Source organism: Myotis daubentonii, chromosome 14 (assembly GCF_963259705.1).
Source record: "Myotis daubentonii chromosome 14, mMyoDau2.1, whole genome shotgun sequence".
Classification (NCBI taxonomy): domain Eukaryota; kingdom Metazoa; phylum Chordata; class Mammalia; order Chiroptera; family Vespertilionidae; genus Myotis; species Myotis daubentonii.
In genome coordinates, this window is record NC_081853.1 from 14,474,967 (window position 1) to 14,494,978 (window position 20,012).

The following is a 20,012-nucleotide window of genomic DNA, read 5'->3' on the forward strand; positions in this document are numbered from 1 at the left end:
AACTACATTTAAACATGCACGTCATAAATTCATAAATACCCACTCCACCTGACTCCACAGCCCGAGAGCAACTAGCTTTGCAGCTGATCCAAGACCCTGGCTCCCCATGGCTGGCTGGGCGGCTGAACCATCCACCTGCAATCGCTGGGAGCTACGCTCACTGTGCAGACAACCGAGACTACTCAGCACAAAGAGGGTTTGCGTCTTGCTCTGTACAGATGTAACAGAGAACGTGGGTTTTGAGAAAGGTTCCTGCTTTGCTCAGAGTCGCACGCCTGCAACCTCGGAACCCACAAGGAAGCCCACGCCAAAAGTCCGTTTGTGGCGGCAAGTTTACCTCCGCCCAGCCCTCTCTCCTTCAACCCGCTGGAACTAAGTCAGGGCTCAGTGAACAGATAACCAGCAAGAGGCAACCAGCTGGTAACTGCAATCTAGTCCACATCCAGAAGAGAAAATAAAGCCAACCTCAAGCCCTTTAGAAACTAGGAGATGAAGCGTTCCCCATTCCTTGGTTCCGCTGGCAGACATGGAGCAATGCGGCCACACAGGAAAGAGAGCCAACTGTCCCTGCCCTTGGCCTCACTCTGGGACAAGCAATGTCTTAAGGCCCCACCCATGTGGCCTCACGTGTGACCCTGTTGCCTTGCTCCTTAAAAAAAAAAAGTTAAACCTAGAATAACCCTATGATCTAGCAATTCCATGTGTAGGTATATACCAGCAGCAACTGAACATATGCCCATGTCCACAGAGCATTGTTCACAATAACCAAAAGGTGGAAACAACCCAAATGTCCAGTGACGGGAAAGTAGAAAAATAAAATGTATTTTATATACAACGGAGTATTACGCAGCTTCATAAAGGAATGAAATGCTGATACATGTGAGAGCACAGATGAACCTTGAAAACATGGGGACAAAGGGACAAATATCATATAATTCCACTCCCATGAGGAACCTAGAGTAAGCAAATTTGCAGAGACAGAATGGCAGTTGCCAGGGGCTGAGGGGAGGGGAATGGAGAATTATTATTTAATGAGTTCAGAGTTTCAATTTGGGAAGATGAAAAAGTTCTGGAGATAAATAGTGGTGAAAGTTACACAACCATGAATGTACTTAATGCCACTGAATGGTACACTTAAAAATGGTTAGATTAGTGAATGTTATGTATATTTTACCACATTTGTATTGTGGTAAAACACACACACACACACACACACACACACACACACACACACACACACTCTCTCTCTCTCTCTCTCTTCTTAAAAGGTGTCTGCACCCTGGCCAGGTAGCTCAGTTGGCTGGAGCACCATTCCGTGCACCAAATGGTTGTGGGTTCAATTCCTGGTCAGGGCACATACTAGGTTGTGGGTTCAGTCCCTGGTTGGGGTGCATATGGGAGGCAACTGATTGATATTTCTCTCTTACATTGATGTTTTTCTTTTACATCAATGTTTCTCTCTCTCTAAAATCAATAAACATATCCTCAGATAAGGATTTAAAAAAATTTTTTAAAGGTGTTTGGTCCCTAAGTACATAACACAAAGAGGCAGATAAAGGAAAAAGCAGTGACTAGCCACATTCCTAAAGTATAACAAGTTGTCACTTTTTAGAAAATAGCAGTCAGAGGAAACCATTTCACATTAACAATGGGGAAACTGGCCGGCCACTGATAAGGTTACTGCAAACAAGCATTTGGTGCCTTGGTCAGATTCAATTTATTCGACCAGTTTTGTTGACAAGAGATTTATTTGGCTGTTTGAGCTTTATTTGCCATTTAGGAACGGCAAAAAAAAACCTTTAAATTCAGAGATTAAATTTTAACCTTTAAAATCAGAGATTCTTTACTGCAGCCACCGCCTTTGGTACGGCTTACAGAAAGCACCTTTACAGCAAGCACAGGCACACTGACCTGGGAGAGACTGCACCTGGGGGAGGCCTTCAAACAACATATAACACAAAAGATTCACAGACCCCACCTCATTGCCAAAGGGATCTCAAATGGCACGTGGGTTTGTTCCACAGCAATCGAGCTGTGTTCTGGTCTAAATTGTGCTAAAAAGACCGCGAGAAGGACCTGGCCAGTGAGATTGAGACGACACACGGTCATCACCACTACCCTGGCTGCAGGCCATCCTTAGACTAAGCTCAGGCCAAGTACAGCAATGCTATCTTCAAAGGGACGGAGTGTGTGGGACAGCCCACGAGACAAGTGTTCTGCATTCTTCAGAAAGTCAATGTCATTCTTTTAAAAAGTTGGGGGAAATTATTCTAGATTAAAAGAGTCTAAAGACAAAAAAAGAAATGTAGTAAGTGAATCATAATCAAATCTTGGTTTGTAAAATAACAAAAACTATAAAAGAATTTTAGGACAACAAATTTGAAAACAAAATTATCAGTTGGAATGAAATTATTATTAATTTTCTTATGTGTGATGATGAATATTGTGGTTTTGTAAGAGGATGTCCTATTCGTAGGACAGACAGGCTTTGCTGATATATTCAGGAGTAAAATGTCACCATGTTTCCAATAATATCTCTCTCTCTCTCTCTCTCTCTCTCTCTCTCTCTCTCTCTCACACACACACACACACACACACACACACACACACACACACACACACATATACATGCAATGCGCAAAGGGCGAGAGAAAACTATATTAGAATGGTAAGAACTGTAGACTCTAGGAGAATATGCAAGTTATTTTGTGTATCTAAATGTTTTCCCAATTGTCATTAAGAAATACAATGCAGCCCTGGCCAGGTGGCTCAGTTTGTCAGAGTGTCATCCTGTACACCAAAAGGTTTCAGGTCTGATTCCCAGTCAGGGCACATACCTAGGTTGTGGGTTTGATCTCCAGTCAGGGCACATGCAGAAGGCAACAGATCAATGTTTCTCTCTCACATCTTTCTCTCTCTCGCTAAAAAAATAAAATCAATTAAAAACATATCTTTGGGTGAGGATTTAAAAAAAAACAACAAGAAAAAGAAATACAACACACTCCTATGGAAAAAGAAGCAAGTTGTATCTTGCTATGCTGATCTTTACCAGAAATCACACTGAGCTGAAATACAACTATTCCCCTTTAAAAAATAATAGCGTGCTTAATAACTATGCACGGGGCCAGGTGGGTACTTGAAATATTGGGGGGGGGGGAGGGAGCACTCTGTAAAGTACATGGTTGTCTAACCACTATGCTGTACACCTGAAACAAACACAGAGTAATATTGAAGGTGAACTGTAACTGAAAACAAACATAAAAATCAGTTGCTTAAAGTCAGGTGCCAACTAGAACACCAAGTGCCTCAAAATGCCTTCAACCCAACATAACGTTCTGAGCAGAACACTCCTGGCAGCTGCATAAACAGGATGTCTTAGCAAGGAAGTGTCTGCCAGGGGTTATCAATAGCTCCCACCCCATCTGGAAATCTGAGCAGCGTTAGCACAACCAAAGGAAAAATGAATCATTGGCCAGAAGACCCAGGCTCCTGTCTCCCACCTCCCACTCCCGGTGGACCACGCCTCTGGTTCCGCATCTGAAAAATGGGACAATAGTCCTTTCTTCATCCCAGGGTTGGTGCATTAAATCACAAAGCGGCAAGCCCATCGGTCTCCGGCACATTCAATCAGCAGTGTTTCTTACAGCCTAGATTCACCAGGCAGAACAGGATAGTCACAAACAAACCAACAAACAAACGCTGATGACGAAGGCCTGCAGCGTCTCCCAGGGTGTAGCCTACATTCTTGGTTTTGAGAACCGTCCTCCTGAAGCCACATCATATTCTCGAAGACCCGAGGGCGAGCCTCAAATCCCACACGGCCGGTGCTTACCTCTGCCATAGGCCCGGGCTTTCTTGGGGTTGAGTTTGGGTTTCAGAGGGGCCCCGGGCTTGAGCTTGGCTTTGGGGAACTGGGACAGGTACGTCATCACCGAGTGCTCATCCACATCCGGGTGAATGATTTCTTCAGGAGTGATGACCTAGAACAGCGACACGGAGAGTGAATGCCACAACACATCAAGGTATTGAAGTTTTTACACACGTCTCTTACATACTACAAATAATAGGAAATTAAGTGAACTTCATCAGGCGCTATGCCAAGATCAGTGTGTTTTGACCTTTGAGAGGTGTCACCATTCCCTCTGGAAGCTGAGGACCCTCTTCGGACAATTCTCTATGTCATTCCCAGAATACATACTTCCCCTTCACCCCCAAAATAACCCACTCACTCCCCTCGTCAAACTTCCCAGTAGGATAAGTACATCAGGGGAGGAGGATGAAGGAACAATTACATATGAGATTAGCATACTTAGAAGCCATTTAAAAAATGGAGAGGTGATAAATTTCTGCAGATACTCATCTTAGGAACAAGAGTATTAGTCAAGTTATAACCCATGCTGGCCAGGCAGCCTCACTGCAGGCACTGCAGACTCAGTTCTATCACCTGACCCGGCCCTAAATAGCACCCAAAATCCTCCTGCCCCAACAAGAGGCAAGCCACACCTCTTGAGATGAACAGAAGACTCGGTCTCATGAACCAGGTTAACCAAATGCAGATGAACAACATATGTCCCTAGCTTCCCTGTTCCCATGGTTAAAAAACAAAAAAACAAAAACAAAAACAAAAAAAAACACAGAAATCATTCTGATGATTAGCCTGCGGCACCAAAATAGCCATTTGGGTTTGTATAATGTGTTTCATACTATGGAGGACGGGCGGTGATTTGGCGTTTCGTCTAGGCAGCTCCTTCAACAACTGAACAGTGCCAACATCACATGAACGTCAAAAGGAGATGGTTTTAGGTTAAGAGATGAAAAACATAACCACGCCACTTCCTGACGATGGAAAAGCCAAGAAATGGGCCATGAAGCAGAGACACGATGCCAAAACCAAACCAAAGAAATAGAGGCAAGCTTGTCTACCTCCCAAGGGATCTCGTTACAAAATGCACTAAACTCAGCTCTGAACACCAACTTAGACCTCCATGAGGCCTGTGGTGAGGTCATCCACCCATGGCACTGGCTACCCACAGCTTTTCTTGACCAGGGCTTTGAACGTGGGAGTCATGGTGTTCAACTGTGAGGAGGAAAGGCTATGTCTTGGAAGGGCTTAGAAGAATCACCCTCAATGTGGCTACTGCCAATGGTACCTAAGACTTACCAAGTTCTCCATAATTTCCAAGTTCTCTTGTGATATTTCTGTGATAGGATTATGGGCAATACAAATTCTGCCACAATTTTCATTAATTGTAGGTTATCCTGGTTTACATTTCTTTTAAGTTCTAAATTCCATGATTTCTTTCCAAAGAGAATAAAATTTAAAAATTTTTTATGTAGGTAAGAAGTGATTAAATATTGACGTCTTATGATCCAACCTCATCATTGGTGTCCTCATTTGCAACTCATTGTCCAAAGATAGCCTTTGACATTTTTGGAGCAAAAATACTAGAAAATGTGCCACATGTGACCATGAGTAAGGACTTTTGGATGCTCGAAAAGAACCTAAGTCAATAAGAACCTATTATTATTGGTAAACTGAGGAAGACGGGAGCGTGCCACAAGCAATACTCTTTGAAGGTTAACGCTGAGGAGGTCAGACTGCCTGCCAGGCTCAAAGGAACACCCATCCAGTCCCAGAACAAGCTGGAGGGTGGGAGCAGCGCTCTGGGGCGTGGCACGCATGTATGAGTACCTGTGGGACGCCCAGCCAGTCGTCTGCCTGCTGCATAGCTTCTCGGGCATTATCCACGGGCTTTCGTGGATCCCAGGATTCCCAGTCTGGGCACAGACCTGTTAACATAACACAAAAGATGCTGTTAGTATCAGCTGACCGAAGAGATTTTTGAACTTTCCAGTGGTGCAAAAGCAGTCTGTCATCAGTAGAAACCATATTCATAATTTTGAATTTTGAACTTTTCCTGGTCTAGTGATATATGGTGCAATATTCTTGTGAAGGCTGGGCAATGGCAACAAGATGATTTTGCCCAACCATAGGCTGAACTTGCTTGAGGTAGGCTAGACTGAGCTATGTTTGATAGGTGAGGCATATTATATGCTTTTTTGAATTTCAGTATTTTCAACTTACAATGGGTTTATGGGAACATAACCCGATAGTAAGTCAAGGAGCATTTGACTACACTTTACAGGCAAAAAGTATCATGGATGTGGGTATGTAAGGGTAGAACTATTCTGTCTTAGCTGAGAGTCTCCTTGAGGATGTTATCTTCTTGCATTAAGATGGGGGTTAGCCACTCCTTAAAGGTGTGATATAAGCAAACTCTGCCTCTAAAACCATCTGGCCCTGGTGCCTTTTGCAGGAGATATTTTTCCAACCTTCCACTTTCACACTTCTGTACCCTGGTCACCAAATGTGTGGCGTTCACATCAGCTGGGTGTCCTACAATGTACCTCAATTCTGACTATCTACCTGGAGGTAGCATCAGATCCCAAAGCTAAGAGCTCAGTCCCACAAAACTGCACTCCCTCTTTCCACTCACCTGGGCATCTGACTGACCAGATACAAACCCACAACTCCCTCCTGAGGTTTACTCATTTCCTGGAGTGGCTCGCAGAACTCAGGAAAACTGTTGACTTACTAGATTACCAGTTTATTACAAAGGGATACAACTCAGGAACGGAAAGATGGAAGAGATGCACAGGGAAGGATAGGAGAAGGGGCAGAGGAATGTCCATGGCCTCTCTGAGGGTGCCGCCCTCAGAACCTTCATGTACTCACCAACCTGGAAGCTCCCTAAACCCCACATTCAGGAATTTTGGGGACGCGTCATTACTTAAACTGGATTGATTCAATCCCTGGTCCTAGTGATGAGCTCAGTCTCCAGCCCCTCTCCTCTCTCTGGGGGCCAGAAGAGAAAGCTGAAAGTTCCAATCCTCTAATGGGTGGGTTCCCTGGAAAACCAGACCCCTTCTTTGGGGCTTTCCAAAGTCACCTCTAAACTCAGGTGTGGGTGAAAGACACCATTATCGTGGTTCCTGTCACTTAGGAAATTCCAAGGGTTTTAGGAGCTCAGTACCAGGAACGGGGACAAAGACCAAATATATATTTCTTATTTTAAGTCACAATATCACAATCCCATTCTTGGATATATCTAAAAAGACTGAACTAGCATCCTGTATAATTTTAAAAATCCACTTGCTAAAAGGCCAAACCTAGAATTATCTCAAAAACCTTTGAAAGCACAAGAAGTATTTAGGACGAGAGTAAAAATCCCCACATTTAAACTGGAAAGAGGTATCCTAAAATGAGTCTCCAGATGCAAGCAAGGATGGGCAATGGCCTTCTGATGACTCCAGCTTACAGAGTAAGGCCTAGAATCAGACCTTCCCCATATCCAACTGACACCAGACAGTTCTGCTTTGAGCATGTTGAGAAGCACTAGCTTACTAAATATTAATGTGCCCAGCACATGCATAGCACTCAGTAAATGGAAAATATGGTTATTAGAGTTTTTATTAAAAAAATTTTTGAGCGATACATATAAATATAGGCTCTGGCTTTTCTATTGAGTGCGTACCAGCAAACTCTACCCATCAATCTAATCCCTTCATGAGGATAATTACTGTCTTGGGGCATACTCAGCTACTCAGGAAAGGGTGGAAAAGGCTCCAACTGGATCCTGACCAAGCCCTATTTCATAGCAACACAGAAAGAAAAGGGCAGAGAAGGCCTTATATAGTCAAGCCAGTGGTCGATAAAAATGGGTACTTTCCGCTCAATGGAAGTTTTTAGATTTTCGTGCCAAGCCACCTAACAGGCCACATGTTTTTGCCAAAGGCTACGGGAAACTAGGCACCAACTGTGGGAAGCAGCTGGACTTTGGAGTCTAGAAGCTTAAACCCCAGGCCTGGTCCAAGTATTAAGGCCTTCACTGGGAGTTTGGATAAATAACTGAATGCAATGCTCAAACAAGTCCATGGCTACACCTATAAGACAGGCCTTTGGGAAGGTAGATGGAGTCATTTTCAGTGCCTTTCACTATCTTACAATGAGCCAAAACCAGGAGAAATACACCAATCACAGCAAACCTAGCATTCCCAATGAAAACCAAGAAGTTTAGGGCCCATATACCCCCATCCCAAAGAGATGGCTTAGGTAACCACGGGCACTTACCTGGGGCACAGCTGTCTACCAGGGCACCCAAGGCTTTGCCGTCTTGCCAGTTCTGGTTAAAGTTGGTGATGGGCAAATAGGGGATCTTGTTCTGAATCCATCCCAGCAGCCTCTGCTTCGGCGTCTGCTTCTTGGCATCGTCATCCCCTTCGTCCTCCCACACGGGCATGGAGATGGAGTAGTGGAGGATCAGGGTCCATACCAGGCCCAGGATGAGCTTCAGGTTCCCATCCACGATGGCTTTGCTATCTGGGGAGAGAGGCCAACGCTTGGTCATTCCTCTGGGTTGCACAAGTGTGAATCATGCTCTTTATTAAAAAAAGGAAATGAAGTCCTCATCTGTTAGAGAATCGGTTCTGAACCATTTAAGAGTGAAAGGATACAATGCTGGAATTTGCTTCAAAATATCTGAGGATGGGAATAGGTGAAGTAAGATTCCAAAATGTTGTAAACTGGTGGCCTTGGTACATGAAAATGCATTATGCTATTATTTCTGTTTTTGTGTATGTTTGAAATTTCCCATAATAAATAAAAAAAGTTTTTAAAAGTCAAGTGATCGGTATTCCATTTCAGGGGAAGACCCTTTACCCCATCTTCCTGCAGGACAAACCATGGCTTGTCATTCAATGGCCAGATCTGGTGGCTGGTGGCCCTTCCCTCCCACCAGCTCTGTGCCTAGGATCCCTCAGCCTACCACACCCGTCCTGGACTGTGAGCACCTGCTGGGGAGAAATGCAGCCTTCTTCACCTTGGAGCTCACCTCCCTGTCCCACCCACCCACCCACCACAAGCCATCTGAATGCTGTTTAAAAACACACACCAAACTGCACTTAAAATGAAACCCAACTACAACCGCATGAAAAATATACTCACATGCTGATAAAGAGGAAACAGCATGCCACTCAAAACTGAAAGGGCGGGGTCTTTTTTTTAATTAACCTGTTCAATGTTACATCTTTTACAAGAAAAGACTCTCCTAAAAGGCCACACCCAAAACCATAAAAACCAAAGGTAATTTCATGGTTGCAGATTCCGTCATAATAAAACCTGATCATGTGAAACCGGAGGAGTAAAGATTATCATGAACTGGCTGGTAAGACCAACTAAATTCAAGCAATCCTCTCGTTCAAAATCATGGTGCCCGGTGATATTCTCTGTAATGAATTGTATAAATAATGAAAGCCCATGATGTTTTATGTGATAGATTGTATAAATAATCGCTTTTAAGCAGATCTGTCTACATTAACTCACAGGCCCGGTGACAAATGAAAATGCAGGGCTCCTTGTCCAAAAAGTACTAAGAATTTCACCACGGCAGCAGCAGAGCATTAAAGCAAGCACAGAGCCTTCTGCACACAGGGCCCTGCACAGCTGCACTGCACTGGCCGTGTGACCCTCCTGCTGCCCAGGAGGGCCCATGGTCAATAAACCAGCAACAATCCGCATGCTACACGGGACACTGCCCAGAACCCTAAGATCCATGGAATTCACCCACCAGACCACACATTTCTCCAGCAGACAGCCTCTGACCATGACTGAATTTGGGGGATTAGGTATCCTATTATGAGGCGGTAAGTGCTACCAACTGATCCTAAGACATTCCAGGTCACACAACTTTCCATGCCAGTTTTCTTTATTCAAGCTAAAGGGAGAAGGGTGGGGTGAGGGGAGGGAGGAAGTGAATGCTTATAGATAGTTAGGGTAACAGGGGTGCAAAGGTTGGGGGTGGGTGGGTAGGGCTGGCCTTGAACAGGCCCAAGTCTCATCCAGCCACAGGCATCAGTCTGCAAAGTTCAAACTTCCCTCAGTCGTGCATTAAATGTTTTTCAAATGCAAACTTGCAGATTTCTTTCACAAATCAAACCATGAAACCAGTCTGCTTTGTCTTTACCCAGCTTATGCATGCATGCTGGTCTCAAGGAATGAGACGCGAATCTTTTTCCAAAAGATTTGGGGGGAAATATGACCCAGTAAAAGTCTGAGCCAAATCTCTGAAAAAGACAATGCCCAGAACTTCTGTTTCCAATGAACGTGAGGTGGGTGTCCAAATGGGGAAGCCCCCGTCAAGGTCGCACTGGGGTAAACGATACTTTTGTCCTGCTGGTCTAAGAGGCTGGAGGGACGGCCATCCTCACTCCGAGAGTGATTTTGACAGGTGACGGTTCAAGTGCTTCAGGGTTCAAATGTTTCCCCGAACTCTTGGAACCATAAGAAGACGGTGACCTGCCCAGGCCTCACCCATCCCCACCCACATGAAATGGGAGACTCCCAACGCCTTGAAAATGAAATGCCGCACAGCATCATGGTGCTGATGTCTGACCAGCACAGCAGGTCACAGAATTTCCGGACCCAAGTGTGTTCTGCGATGTTTATGCTGAGTGTGGAGGTAGAGCCGTCAGCCAGAAGCCTCTCTGGCAGGAGAGCTAGTGAGCCTCTTTCAGGAACACAACAAGCCAACCCACCACGCCCACCCCACCTCCTGGAATCTGCTGAGATTGGCAGGGGGTTGGAATCCGGCCACAAGTTTCCGCTCCCCAAATCACAACCAATCACAATCCCCACGTAACTGGTCCTGGCGCTGGGCAACACTGACCCTCAAACCACATCCACCTTCTGGAAGTACTTAAAATCGCCCAGCATTGCTCAGAAGTGAGGGCAGAGCCCCCCCTCCTCTCCAATTTTTTTTTTTTTTTTAATAGCTAGAAAGTTAACTTGAGCTACTGCAAATTCTAGGGTGGAATGTTTTCACGTCATTTCAGCACATCAGTTCTCCAGGCCTTGTTAAGCAAAATTCTGGAATGGACGCATTTATGGGGGTGGAAAGCAGCTATTTTTAGGCCATCTTCAGAAGCATCTTGGAAACAGCACTTTTGTGAGCAACTTCTGCAGAGGTTAAGGGGGTGGTGATCTTTCATCTCTCTACTGTATCAGGAGGGTCGGATCCACACAACCATCTATGCACCTACTATGTGTACTGTGCCGACCTTCTCTCCTGGCTGCACCGATTAACCGGGGAAAGGGGGCGGGGCCCGGGAGGACAAGCCTGAGCAGACTCCATTCCACACTGCTGCTCGCCTAGGTAAGCAGGCCATCCACTGGCCACAGTGCAGCTCGCTATGGGGTCGGAAATAGCCACGTGCCTGTGCAGGAATCGAGGAGGAGTAGGGATTTCAGAAAACCTCCTTCTGCTGTGCCTGGGACAATTCACACCCCATACTCGGCACACGACTCGGCCATCTGGGGAGATACTGCCACAGGCTCCGCTCCCTGCCCTCTCGTCTCTGTTACCCACTGAGAGGCACTGTGGCTAGTGCAGGTTCTGAAACCAGCAGCTCGGCTAGAAATGTCACTTTGAACAATCTGTCCACCCTCTCTGAGCCTTATTTCTCCTCACGTACCAAATGGCGATGATCACCGTCAACACTTCACAGGGCTAGGGTAAGGGTAAGTGGGTCTGCCCGGGCAGCGCGGCTCAGTAGTTGAGCATCGACTTATGAACCAGGATGTCATGGGTCGATTCCTGGCCAGGGCGCATGCCTGGGTTGAGGGCTTGATCCCCAGTAGGCGGTATGCCGGAGGCAGCCAATCTATGATTCTCTCTTATCATTGAAGTTTCTATCTCTCTCCCTCTCCCTTCCTCTCTAAAATACATATATTATTATTTTTTTTTTTTTTTAAAGAGCAAGTGGCAAAGAATGCCATGAGCAAAACACAATGTCTGGTATGCAGTAGGCATTAATGTTACCTCCTTCCCCTACTTCATTCACCTAACTTCCTAGTACCTGCTATGTGCCAAACACTCTTCCCCAGAACCAGAAGCCAGAAGCTATAATCCCAGTGTTGTGTGCAAGAAAGCAGAAGGAAAAAGGTACCTCGTGAATTAACAGGAGGATGAAATGTTTAATATGTCACTTCTCTGAGTCAAGCAACTCATAGGTCATGAGACTTTGCAGTCCCTCACCTCTGGTTCCAAGAGGAGGCTGAGACACAACATTGAACATGTAAGGACACGTGAACCCCGGACGTGTAAGAGAGGCGCACAGGGGGACACATCTGAGCTGAGTAGTTTAGGAGACCAACGTGGCCTGAGAGGGCAGCCAAAGAGGAACCAAGAGTCACCCAGGAACAGAACTACTGGTCATGCATCAGACCTTCCTAAAGAGAATATGGTACAAAGAGCAGCCCACCTGGGCCAGGCCTGGCTCCTCCTGGACTTCCTGGCTTCACACTGCCCGGGATTCACCTTCCCTCCTTGGCCCCGCCCGCCTGGCCTGGAACTCTCCCCCCAGACCCTCTCTAGACCAGGCTGCTGCCCTCCTCTTTCAGTGCACCTGCAACTGTGCTAAAACCACCTGGGCTGGTCTGCCTCCTCCGCTCGGCGTCAGCTCCACAAAGGCAGGGATGAGTCATTTTGCTCCCTGCGGGTCCCACAGCCTGGACACCTGGACCAGCTGCCACACACACACCTCCCTACCCTCACACCCCCAGTGCTGAATGACAGGCAGTGCTGCCTGCTGGAGAGCGGATGCAAAACGTGCATGGACTTCTCAACTGCTGCAGACCAGGCCACCTCTGAACCCCCAGCAGACAACACAGCATGTGGCACCGAAGGGAAGGCTGGGACAGTTCCTTAGGGGTACAGGCCCTGCCACCATACACGGGCTCAGTGCCACCATACAAGCCGTGGGACCCGGACCAAGCAATCCAATCCCTGTATGCCCCCGTTCCTTTATCTGCCAATTGGGGATAATGTTGGAACATGAGCGGAGGGCTACTCAGAAGGCTACATGTGATAACACATTTGAGCACTCAGCCCTCCACACAGTTTTCAATAAATGCTAGTATTCTTACCACCACGGACTTCAGCATGCTTTTATCACGCTTGAGACAAAAAGGACAAAGGTAGGAGGGAAAAGTGAAAGCTTAGCTGTTACAGGTGGTGACCTACATGTCTGCACTGGGGTTTCCTATCAGCCCTGACTGCCTGGGTGAGCTGACAGCAGCAGCATCCTGTGAAAGGGCACCCCCTCCCCACCCCCCCACGGCTACCCCACAGTGCAGAGCTCGGTCAACTGGACCCAGAACCCATTGGCAGACCCAGTGCTCACTGACATCCCGGGTGGGCGGTGCAGTTTTTCTCCGTCCTGCCTTATTTTCCAGCCTGAACAAACCCTGGCCAAATTGTAGGCCTCGGTTGTCCCAACAAGAGAGTGCCCTGAACTAACAGGAGGCAGTTTACCAATCAAAACCTAGCCCAGATGCCACTCACTCCTGAGGCCGTGTTGAGGAGGACCGTCTCAGTCAGCTGCCCAGAATGGGGGTCACATTTCTGGGGGTGCAACAGTCCTTCCTTCCACTCAGCAAGGATAGACTGTGCACACCTTGGCTCAGGTGCCCAGAGGTCGCTGGGCAGGGTGAAGAGAGCCAGGCTGGCTTCGCTCCAGGGCCTCGAACCAACAAAGGACAAGAATTACAACCAGGTGACTCGCTCCTCTGATGACTGAAGGATATCTGTGGCTAAAGCCACTAAAATCCTTCCTCCCCGTCTCCCAGGCACGCAGCTTCCTACTAGATTACCCTTCCCAGCCTCCCTTGCAATTTGGTGGGGTGGTTGCCTCACCAATTAACCGTGAGCACAAGGAAGCACTCCATCCCTTGGAGCCTTGGGCAGTGGGTGTGCCTTGTCCAAACTCTCCCCGCTACTGCCAGCCAGAGTGCCTAACGTCACAGTCACTTAGCTTCGACTTGCCCTAGGAGAGGCCGGGCAAGGTGATGGGAGGAACCTGGGATCAAGAATGGGGTGCCCCACCAACCTGAAGACTGAAAAAGCCACTGTTGTTTTTTAATCTATTTGTTACAGCAGTTTAACCACAACCAGAGGACAGGACGTTCTGGGCCTTGAAGACACATGGGTCTATTTCCATTGGCAAGGTAAAATACAAATACAGGGCACAGTAAAGTAAGAGTAGATTGGGGCACTGGGTCAGCTGGATTTCCGATTCATTTTCCTGCTCATGAACTACTCAATAATAACAAAGGAACTGCCTGAGTTAACAATTTTTACATATCACTATGCCAGGGTTCAGTTAATAAAAAGCTCACCCAGCCCTGGCCAGGTAGCTCAGTTGGTTAGAGCGTAGTCCCGCTACGCCAAGGTTGTGGGTTCGATCCCTGGTCAGGGCATATACAAGAGTCAATCTACGAAGGCATGAATGGGTGGAACAAGTCGATGTTTCTCTTCCCCCCTCTCTCCATCTCTCTCTCTCCAAATCAATAAATAAAATTTTTAAAATAAATTCATTCAGAAGGTCTTTTTATGCTACAAATTTTTCAAGAGATGATACAATAGACCAGGGGTGGCAAATGGTGTTGGCATGTGAGGTGAAAACTCAGGGTTTTGAGAAAGATTCTGGGGCCATATCTGGATTCAGCAAGAAAGACTGCCAATGTCTGCCATGAACAAGGCATGGGAATGGACGTTCCGCGAGGAAGACTGCTGTGCAGATTAGCAATGTCTCCCCTGGGCAAGGCATGCACTGGCAGCTGGGATTTCTCTGCCACAGAACTGAGTAAACATTCCCAAACCACTGATTTGAGATTTCTACTATAGGCAACTACACATCTTTATACATAACCTCAGACTGCAAATCTCCACTTGGCCAACCATTCCTTCTGTTCTCTCTCACTTGCTGGACAATTTTTTTCCAAAATAATTGGAGCAAATTATTTCCTAAATACCTTCTTTTCATTTTGGTATAGAGCAGTGGTTTCTCAACCTTCCTAATGTCGTGACCCTTTAATACAGTTCCTCATGTTGTGGTGACCCCCTATTTCATTGTTACAAATTGAACATAATTAAAGCATAGTGATTAATCACAAAAACAATATGTAATTATATGTGTGTCTTCCGATGATCTTAGGCGACCCCTGTGAAGGGTCGTTCGACCCCCAAAGGGGTCGCGACCCACAGGTTGAGAACCGCTGGTATAGAGTGTTTGGAGGACTTTCAGCTTGTGGACACTATGGTGATGTACTGCTCCATAATTTATCCCAAATGCCCTATTTTCTGGCTAAGAGGCATCCTTTATTTAAAATCTGCATTTGCATCATCATCACCCAGTGGGCTTTCTTTTCAATGTCACTTTTGAAAAAATTGTTACCACTTTTGAGAATTACTTTATATCTAGCAACTAAGCCGCATTGGACTAAATGAGATGATCTTCTTAAAGGGCCTAGTACTTAGTCTCTTCCTACTTAGTACTACTGCAAAAGCCTCCAAATGTTAGACTAAGGTTAAAGAAAGAAGGAAAAAGGAAGAACACCCCAAATGGCCCAAGCAGTGCATTCTAAACTAGGTTTCTTTTACTTCAAAGCCACAGGTCCCTGTTGCTTTCTGTTGCTGCCACACAGTTGTCCTGGGCGACTAGCAGGACAAGGGCCCAAGGGACTGAGCATGGGGCAGAGGAGCCCCGAGTCCCCACTGGGAGGCTCGGGTAAACCCCAGCGTGAGCTCACAGGGCCTCAGCATGGTGGTGTCTGTCCCTCGCTCAGAGCTTCCAGCCACAGCTGCTCTGGGAACATGCCCAGCTGAAATAATAAACGCTGGCTGCAAACAGAGGGCTTTGTCACCTTTTTACGCCGGCTCAGTCTGTCATGTGGCAAAGCCTGAAACACAGCTCACCGTCTACCCTGTGCACGCGTGCGCAGCCCACAGGGAAGCCCGGGAGGAAAGCAGTGAGGGCAGGAGGACCCACACAGGAAAGACTCCTAAGCGCCTCCTCTCTCCACATCAACAGCAACCAACACAGGACAACAGCTCTGTCAACCAGACCTCCCCTCCGGGCTGGGCTGGTGCCACAGCCTCACCTCATGTGACCCTCACAGCCAGCAACACTCCAAGGTCACGGTTAATCCCATTTCTCAGATGAGAAAACAGAGGTCCACAGAGGCACTTGCCAAAAGTGACAGAGAGGAGAGCCTAGATGTAAACCCAGTTCTCTCTGGTGCCGGAGCCCAGACTCACCCCCTGCCTCTCTGAACACACACTATGTCACAGGGCTGGTGTGTGCAGCGTGACTCTCATCCCACAGACAAGGAGACTGGATGCCAGGAGAGAACCCAGCCCCAGGCGCCATGGCCAGGAAGTGGCCGTGCTTGTGAGGGGAAGCCAGGCAGAACCTCTGAGCTCCTAACTGGCCCGTCATGCCCACCATCCCCAAACTGCCAAGGTTCTGGAGAACGTGGTGGTCAGACGGCAGGGAGAGCGACAGTACAACGACCGGGGGTGCAGGCAGGAGTCGGAGCCGCATCATTTAGTGACTACCCCTTGTCTCACCGTGACTCTCAGCTCCCCCCGAACCTAGGGCTGGATGTCTACCCCTGGCCCTGCATCTGGGAGACCCGCCATCTAGGACCCACTACTCTGCCCAAACCTATTAACCTGTGTTTTCCCTGGGAAGTAGGAATTAGGGTCACTCATAAGACTAAACGTTAAGTTAGGAAAGCTCAATTGTCCTATTCATCTGTTCTTACATCCAAACAATAACTTCCTAACTGCTTACCGAGGACCAGGCCCTGCGTCAAGTACAAGTTATGCTTTTAAGTAAGAAAATAAGTTAGACTGGCTTTAAAACACTCCACAAAGAGATGACATTATTATAATGAAAACCATTGACTCCCCCACAACCCCCCAGGGTAAGACACTGAAGATCTTTAAGGGAAAAAAACAAAACCCTTTTGCCTTTTGTGTGTGTGTGTCTCTCTCTCTCTCTCATGCTAGGCCATGTTTGGGGGGGGGGGGTCCTCCCTCTTTTATAATTAAGACTAGAAGTTAAAAAAAATAATGATGAAGAATAGGGTAGGCATTTACCCTTCCACTGCAAACTTGTAAAAGCTGAGCCTTGTTACAAAATCAGATCAAGGTGGCCTCCTCGGTCTGAGAGGGGAGAGACCAGTTTGCATTTCGCCCCCATACCTCGCTAACCTTATGTTACCACTCACACACGCCTAGGGAAATGGCAGTTGCCCAAAGGCTGTGAAATCATAAAAGGAGCAAAACTCTCAATATAAAGTCTTGAAAGGGAACCAAGCTGAAGAAAATTCCAAATAATTTATAACTGCTGGCTCTTACCATCATCAACAGAAAGTGGATGAAGTTGGAGGAAAGGAAATTCTCAAAGGACAGATATGGGGACATGTTCCCCACTTTACCTGTATTGAACCTTTGTGGGGTTTTTATTTTTATTTATGTAAATATATTTTTATTGATTTCAGAGAGGTAAGGAGAGAGAGAGAGAGATAGAAACATTAATGATGAGAGAATCATTGATCGGCTGCCTCCTGCACGCCCCACGCTGGGGATCGAGCCCACAACCCAGGCACCTGCCCTGTCTGGGAATTGAGCCATGACCTCCTGGTTCATAGGTCGACGCTCAACAACTGAGCCATGCCGGCTGGACTGTAGGGTTTTTTAAAACATATTTTTATTATTTCAGAGAGGAAGAGAGAGGGAGAGAGAGATAGAAACATTAATGATGAGAGAATCATTGATTGGCTGCCTCCTGCAAGCCCAACACTGGAGACTGAGCCTGCAACCCAGGCCTGTGCCCTGACCAGGAACCTGTGACCTCCTGGTTCATAGGCTGACACTCAACCACTGGGCCACACCAGCCGGGCACTATATTGACACTTTTGAACAGTTCCTCCCTGTACCAGCTCAGCTGAAGGCTCAAATTTGTACCCCCAGATTTGGACCTTCACCCCACAATCACACGAGAAGACCTCCAGATACACCAACACCCAAGTGTAAAGAGCATGGGGGGAGAGAGGGGAGAGGGGTGCAGGGCTGAGCCCACTCAAACAAAGGAGAGCTCACTTGCTGAAATAATTGGTAGCCAAGTAACCCAGAGGTCAGGGGCACTAAGTGAGTTAGTGACGGGGCCGTGAGAGCTCAGAGCCCTGCTTTCCCCGCCAAGCACAGCCTCGCGTGGCCCTGGGACTGGGATGGGTCACTCCTGGGCTCTGCTGTCCATCTCACCTGTGAGGTGAGAGTCGTAACTGGACTCACCTCATGGAACGGCTATGAGGTGATGCAGTGAAGCAGGTAGCATTCTGCCTGATGATGCTTCCCCACAGTGGGGCCAATTACAACCACTGTATTCCTATGATACTACACACACAAATCTGGGGGCTAACGGTGCCCCGTTAGCACTGTGAAAGAGCCAATCAATTCTCCTCAGAGCCGAATACCCCAGAACTCAGGCTTCCAGCACAGACAAGCATTCCATCTGCTAACAACCACAAGAGCCAGCCCATCAGGGACCGGGATTAGAGCTGATAGAATCAAGATGTGCTCTGCTCAGTGGGCTGCTGGATGAACTGGCGGTCTGCTGAAATCTGCAGGCCACCCCAGCTCCTCCAGCAGATTCCTGAGCAGTCTGCAGGGGCCAGGCCGGCCGCTGCCGACAGAAAATTAAATGCAAGGTCAATACATTCAATTTGAAGCACAAAGTATTCAAGAAAGTTCCCGGACATGATTTCTTTTTCGAATGTGAGGAGGGAGAGGTTTGGTACTAAAGTGATCTGTAACCATGAAAGCAGCTCATTAGTATAACTTAGGGGGGGGGGGGCGGGGGGAGCTGAAAACAACTTAAGTGCCTTCCCGTGAACAAGTGGTTAAATACACTTTACAGAACGGCCAGGGAAGCGAACAACAGGCTGCTGTGTAAAGAATGAGGAGTTGTTTGTTTCAGTAGGAACAGGCCTCCATGATATATAAAGGGAAATGGAAAAGGTGTAGAAAACCATAGGTCGTGGTATTCTATTTTTGAAAAGGCCCAACTGCATCTGAAGGAAAAGGTATGGAAACACGCACACCAAACCGCGCTCACTGGCTCTCTGGGAAGAAGGCTCGGGGACTGCAACAGACGGGCTTTCTTTTTCTGTTATTACATACTCTGTGTTGTTTGAATTCCTTTTTTAAAATGCTTTGAAACTGATTTGAGAGAGAGCGGAAGGGAGAGAGAGAAACACTGACGTGTTGTTTCTCCCATCCATGCAGGGGATCAAACCCACGATCCTGGCACATCGGGATGATGTTCCAATCAACTGAGCTATCGGCCAGGGCTGAATTTTTTAACTTAAACTGCATACATTACTTTAAAAAAAAATTTTGACCACCCCCCCCCCCCTCAAAAGAAAGAAACCTAGTAATGTGTATGTTAAGGAACTCTTCGTTTGAACAAAATTGCTCGTCAGGCTCTACAGGCCCCATGTGGGAAAACTGACAGGTTTTATGAAATGATGATGATGAAAGCAACATGTATGGGAAGCTTGCACTTGAGTCAAGTGGCGGATGGGGGGATTACATAATTGGGCTCATAGGTGCATAAACTCTTTCTCTCCAAGAGACAAGAAACTGGTCGCCGCCCGGCTGGCGTGGCTCAGTGGTTAAGCATCGACCTATGAAGCAGAAAGTCACAGTTCAATTCCCTGTCAGGGCACATGCCCAGGTTGCTGGCTCCATGCCCAGTGTGGGACATGCAGGAGGCAGCCGGTCAATGATTCTCTCTCAGCTGTTTCTATCTCTCCCTCTCCCTTCCTCTCTGAAATCAATAAAAATATATTTTAAGAAAATAAGAAAGAAACTGCTTGTCGACACAGTGCACTTGCTTCTGGGTAAAGAAGCATATGATTCATGTACGATGCTACTTGTCAACAAGTACATGGAGGCTTTGCGGGTTTGCATGGCTGTCCCTCCGGAAGTCTCCTTTGCCTGACTTTCACACAGTGGCCATCCAAACGCCCTCCCATTGCTGAGCCAGATGTACTGTTCTGGACAGGCAGCCTCCCTGCCTCAGGAGGTGGCCTTTGCAATTTCAAA

At 47.1% G+C, this 20,012-nt stretch overlaps 1 protein-coding gene across 8 annotated transcripts in view; it reads right to left on the reverse strand.

Annotated features, from left to right (window-relative positions):
* Positions 1-20,012, reverse strand: part of FLNB (filamin B) — a 137,167-nt gene that overhangs the window by 76,589 nt on the left and 40,566 nt on the right. For all 8 annotated transcript variants that reach the window (XM_059663127.1, XM_059663124.1, XM_059663123.1 and 5 more), the window contains exons 2-4: positions 8,132-8,380; positions 5,693-5,790; positions 3,833-3,980 (exon numbers count right to left, since the gene is read on the reverse strand). In XM_059663127.1, the coding sequence (XP_059519110.1) occupies positions 3,833-3,980; positions 5,693-5,790; positions 8,132-8,380 (495 nt within the window). The remainder of the gene's footprint in view (positions 1-3,832; positions 3,981-5,692; positions 5,791-8,131; positions 8,381-20,012) is intronic.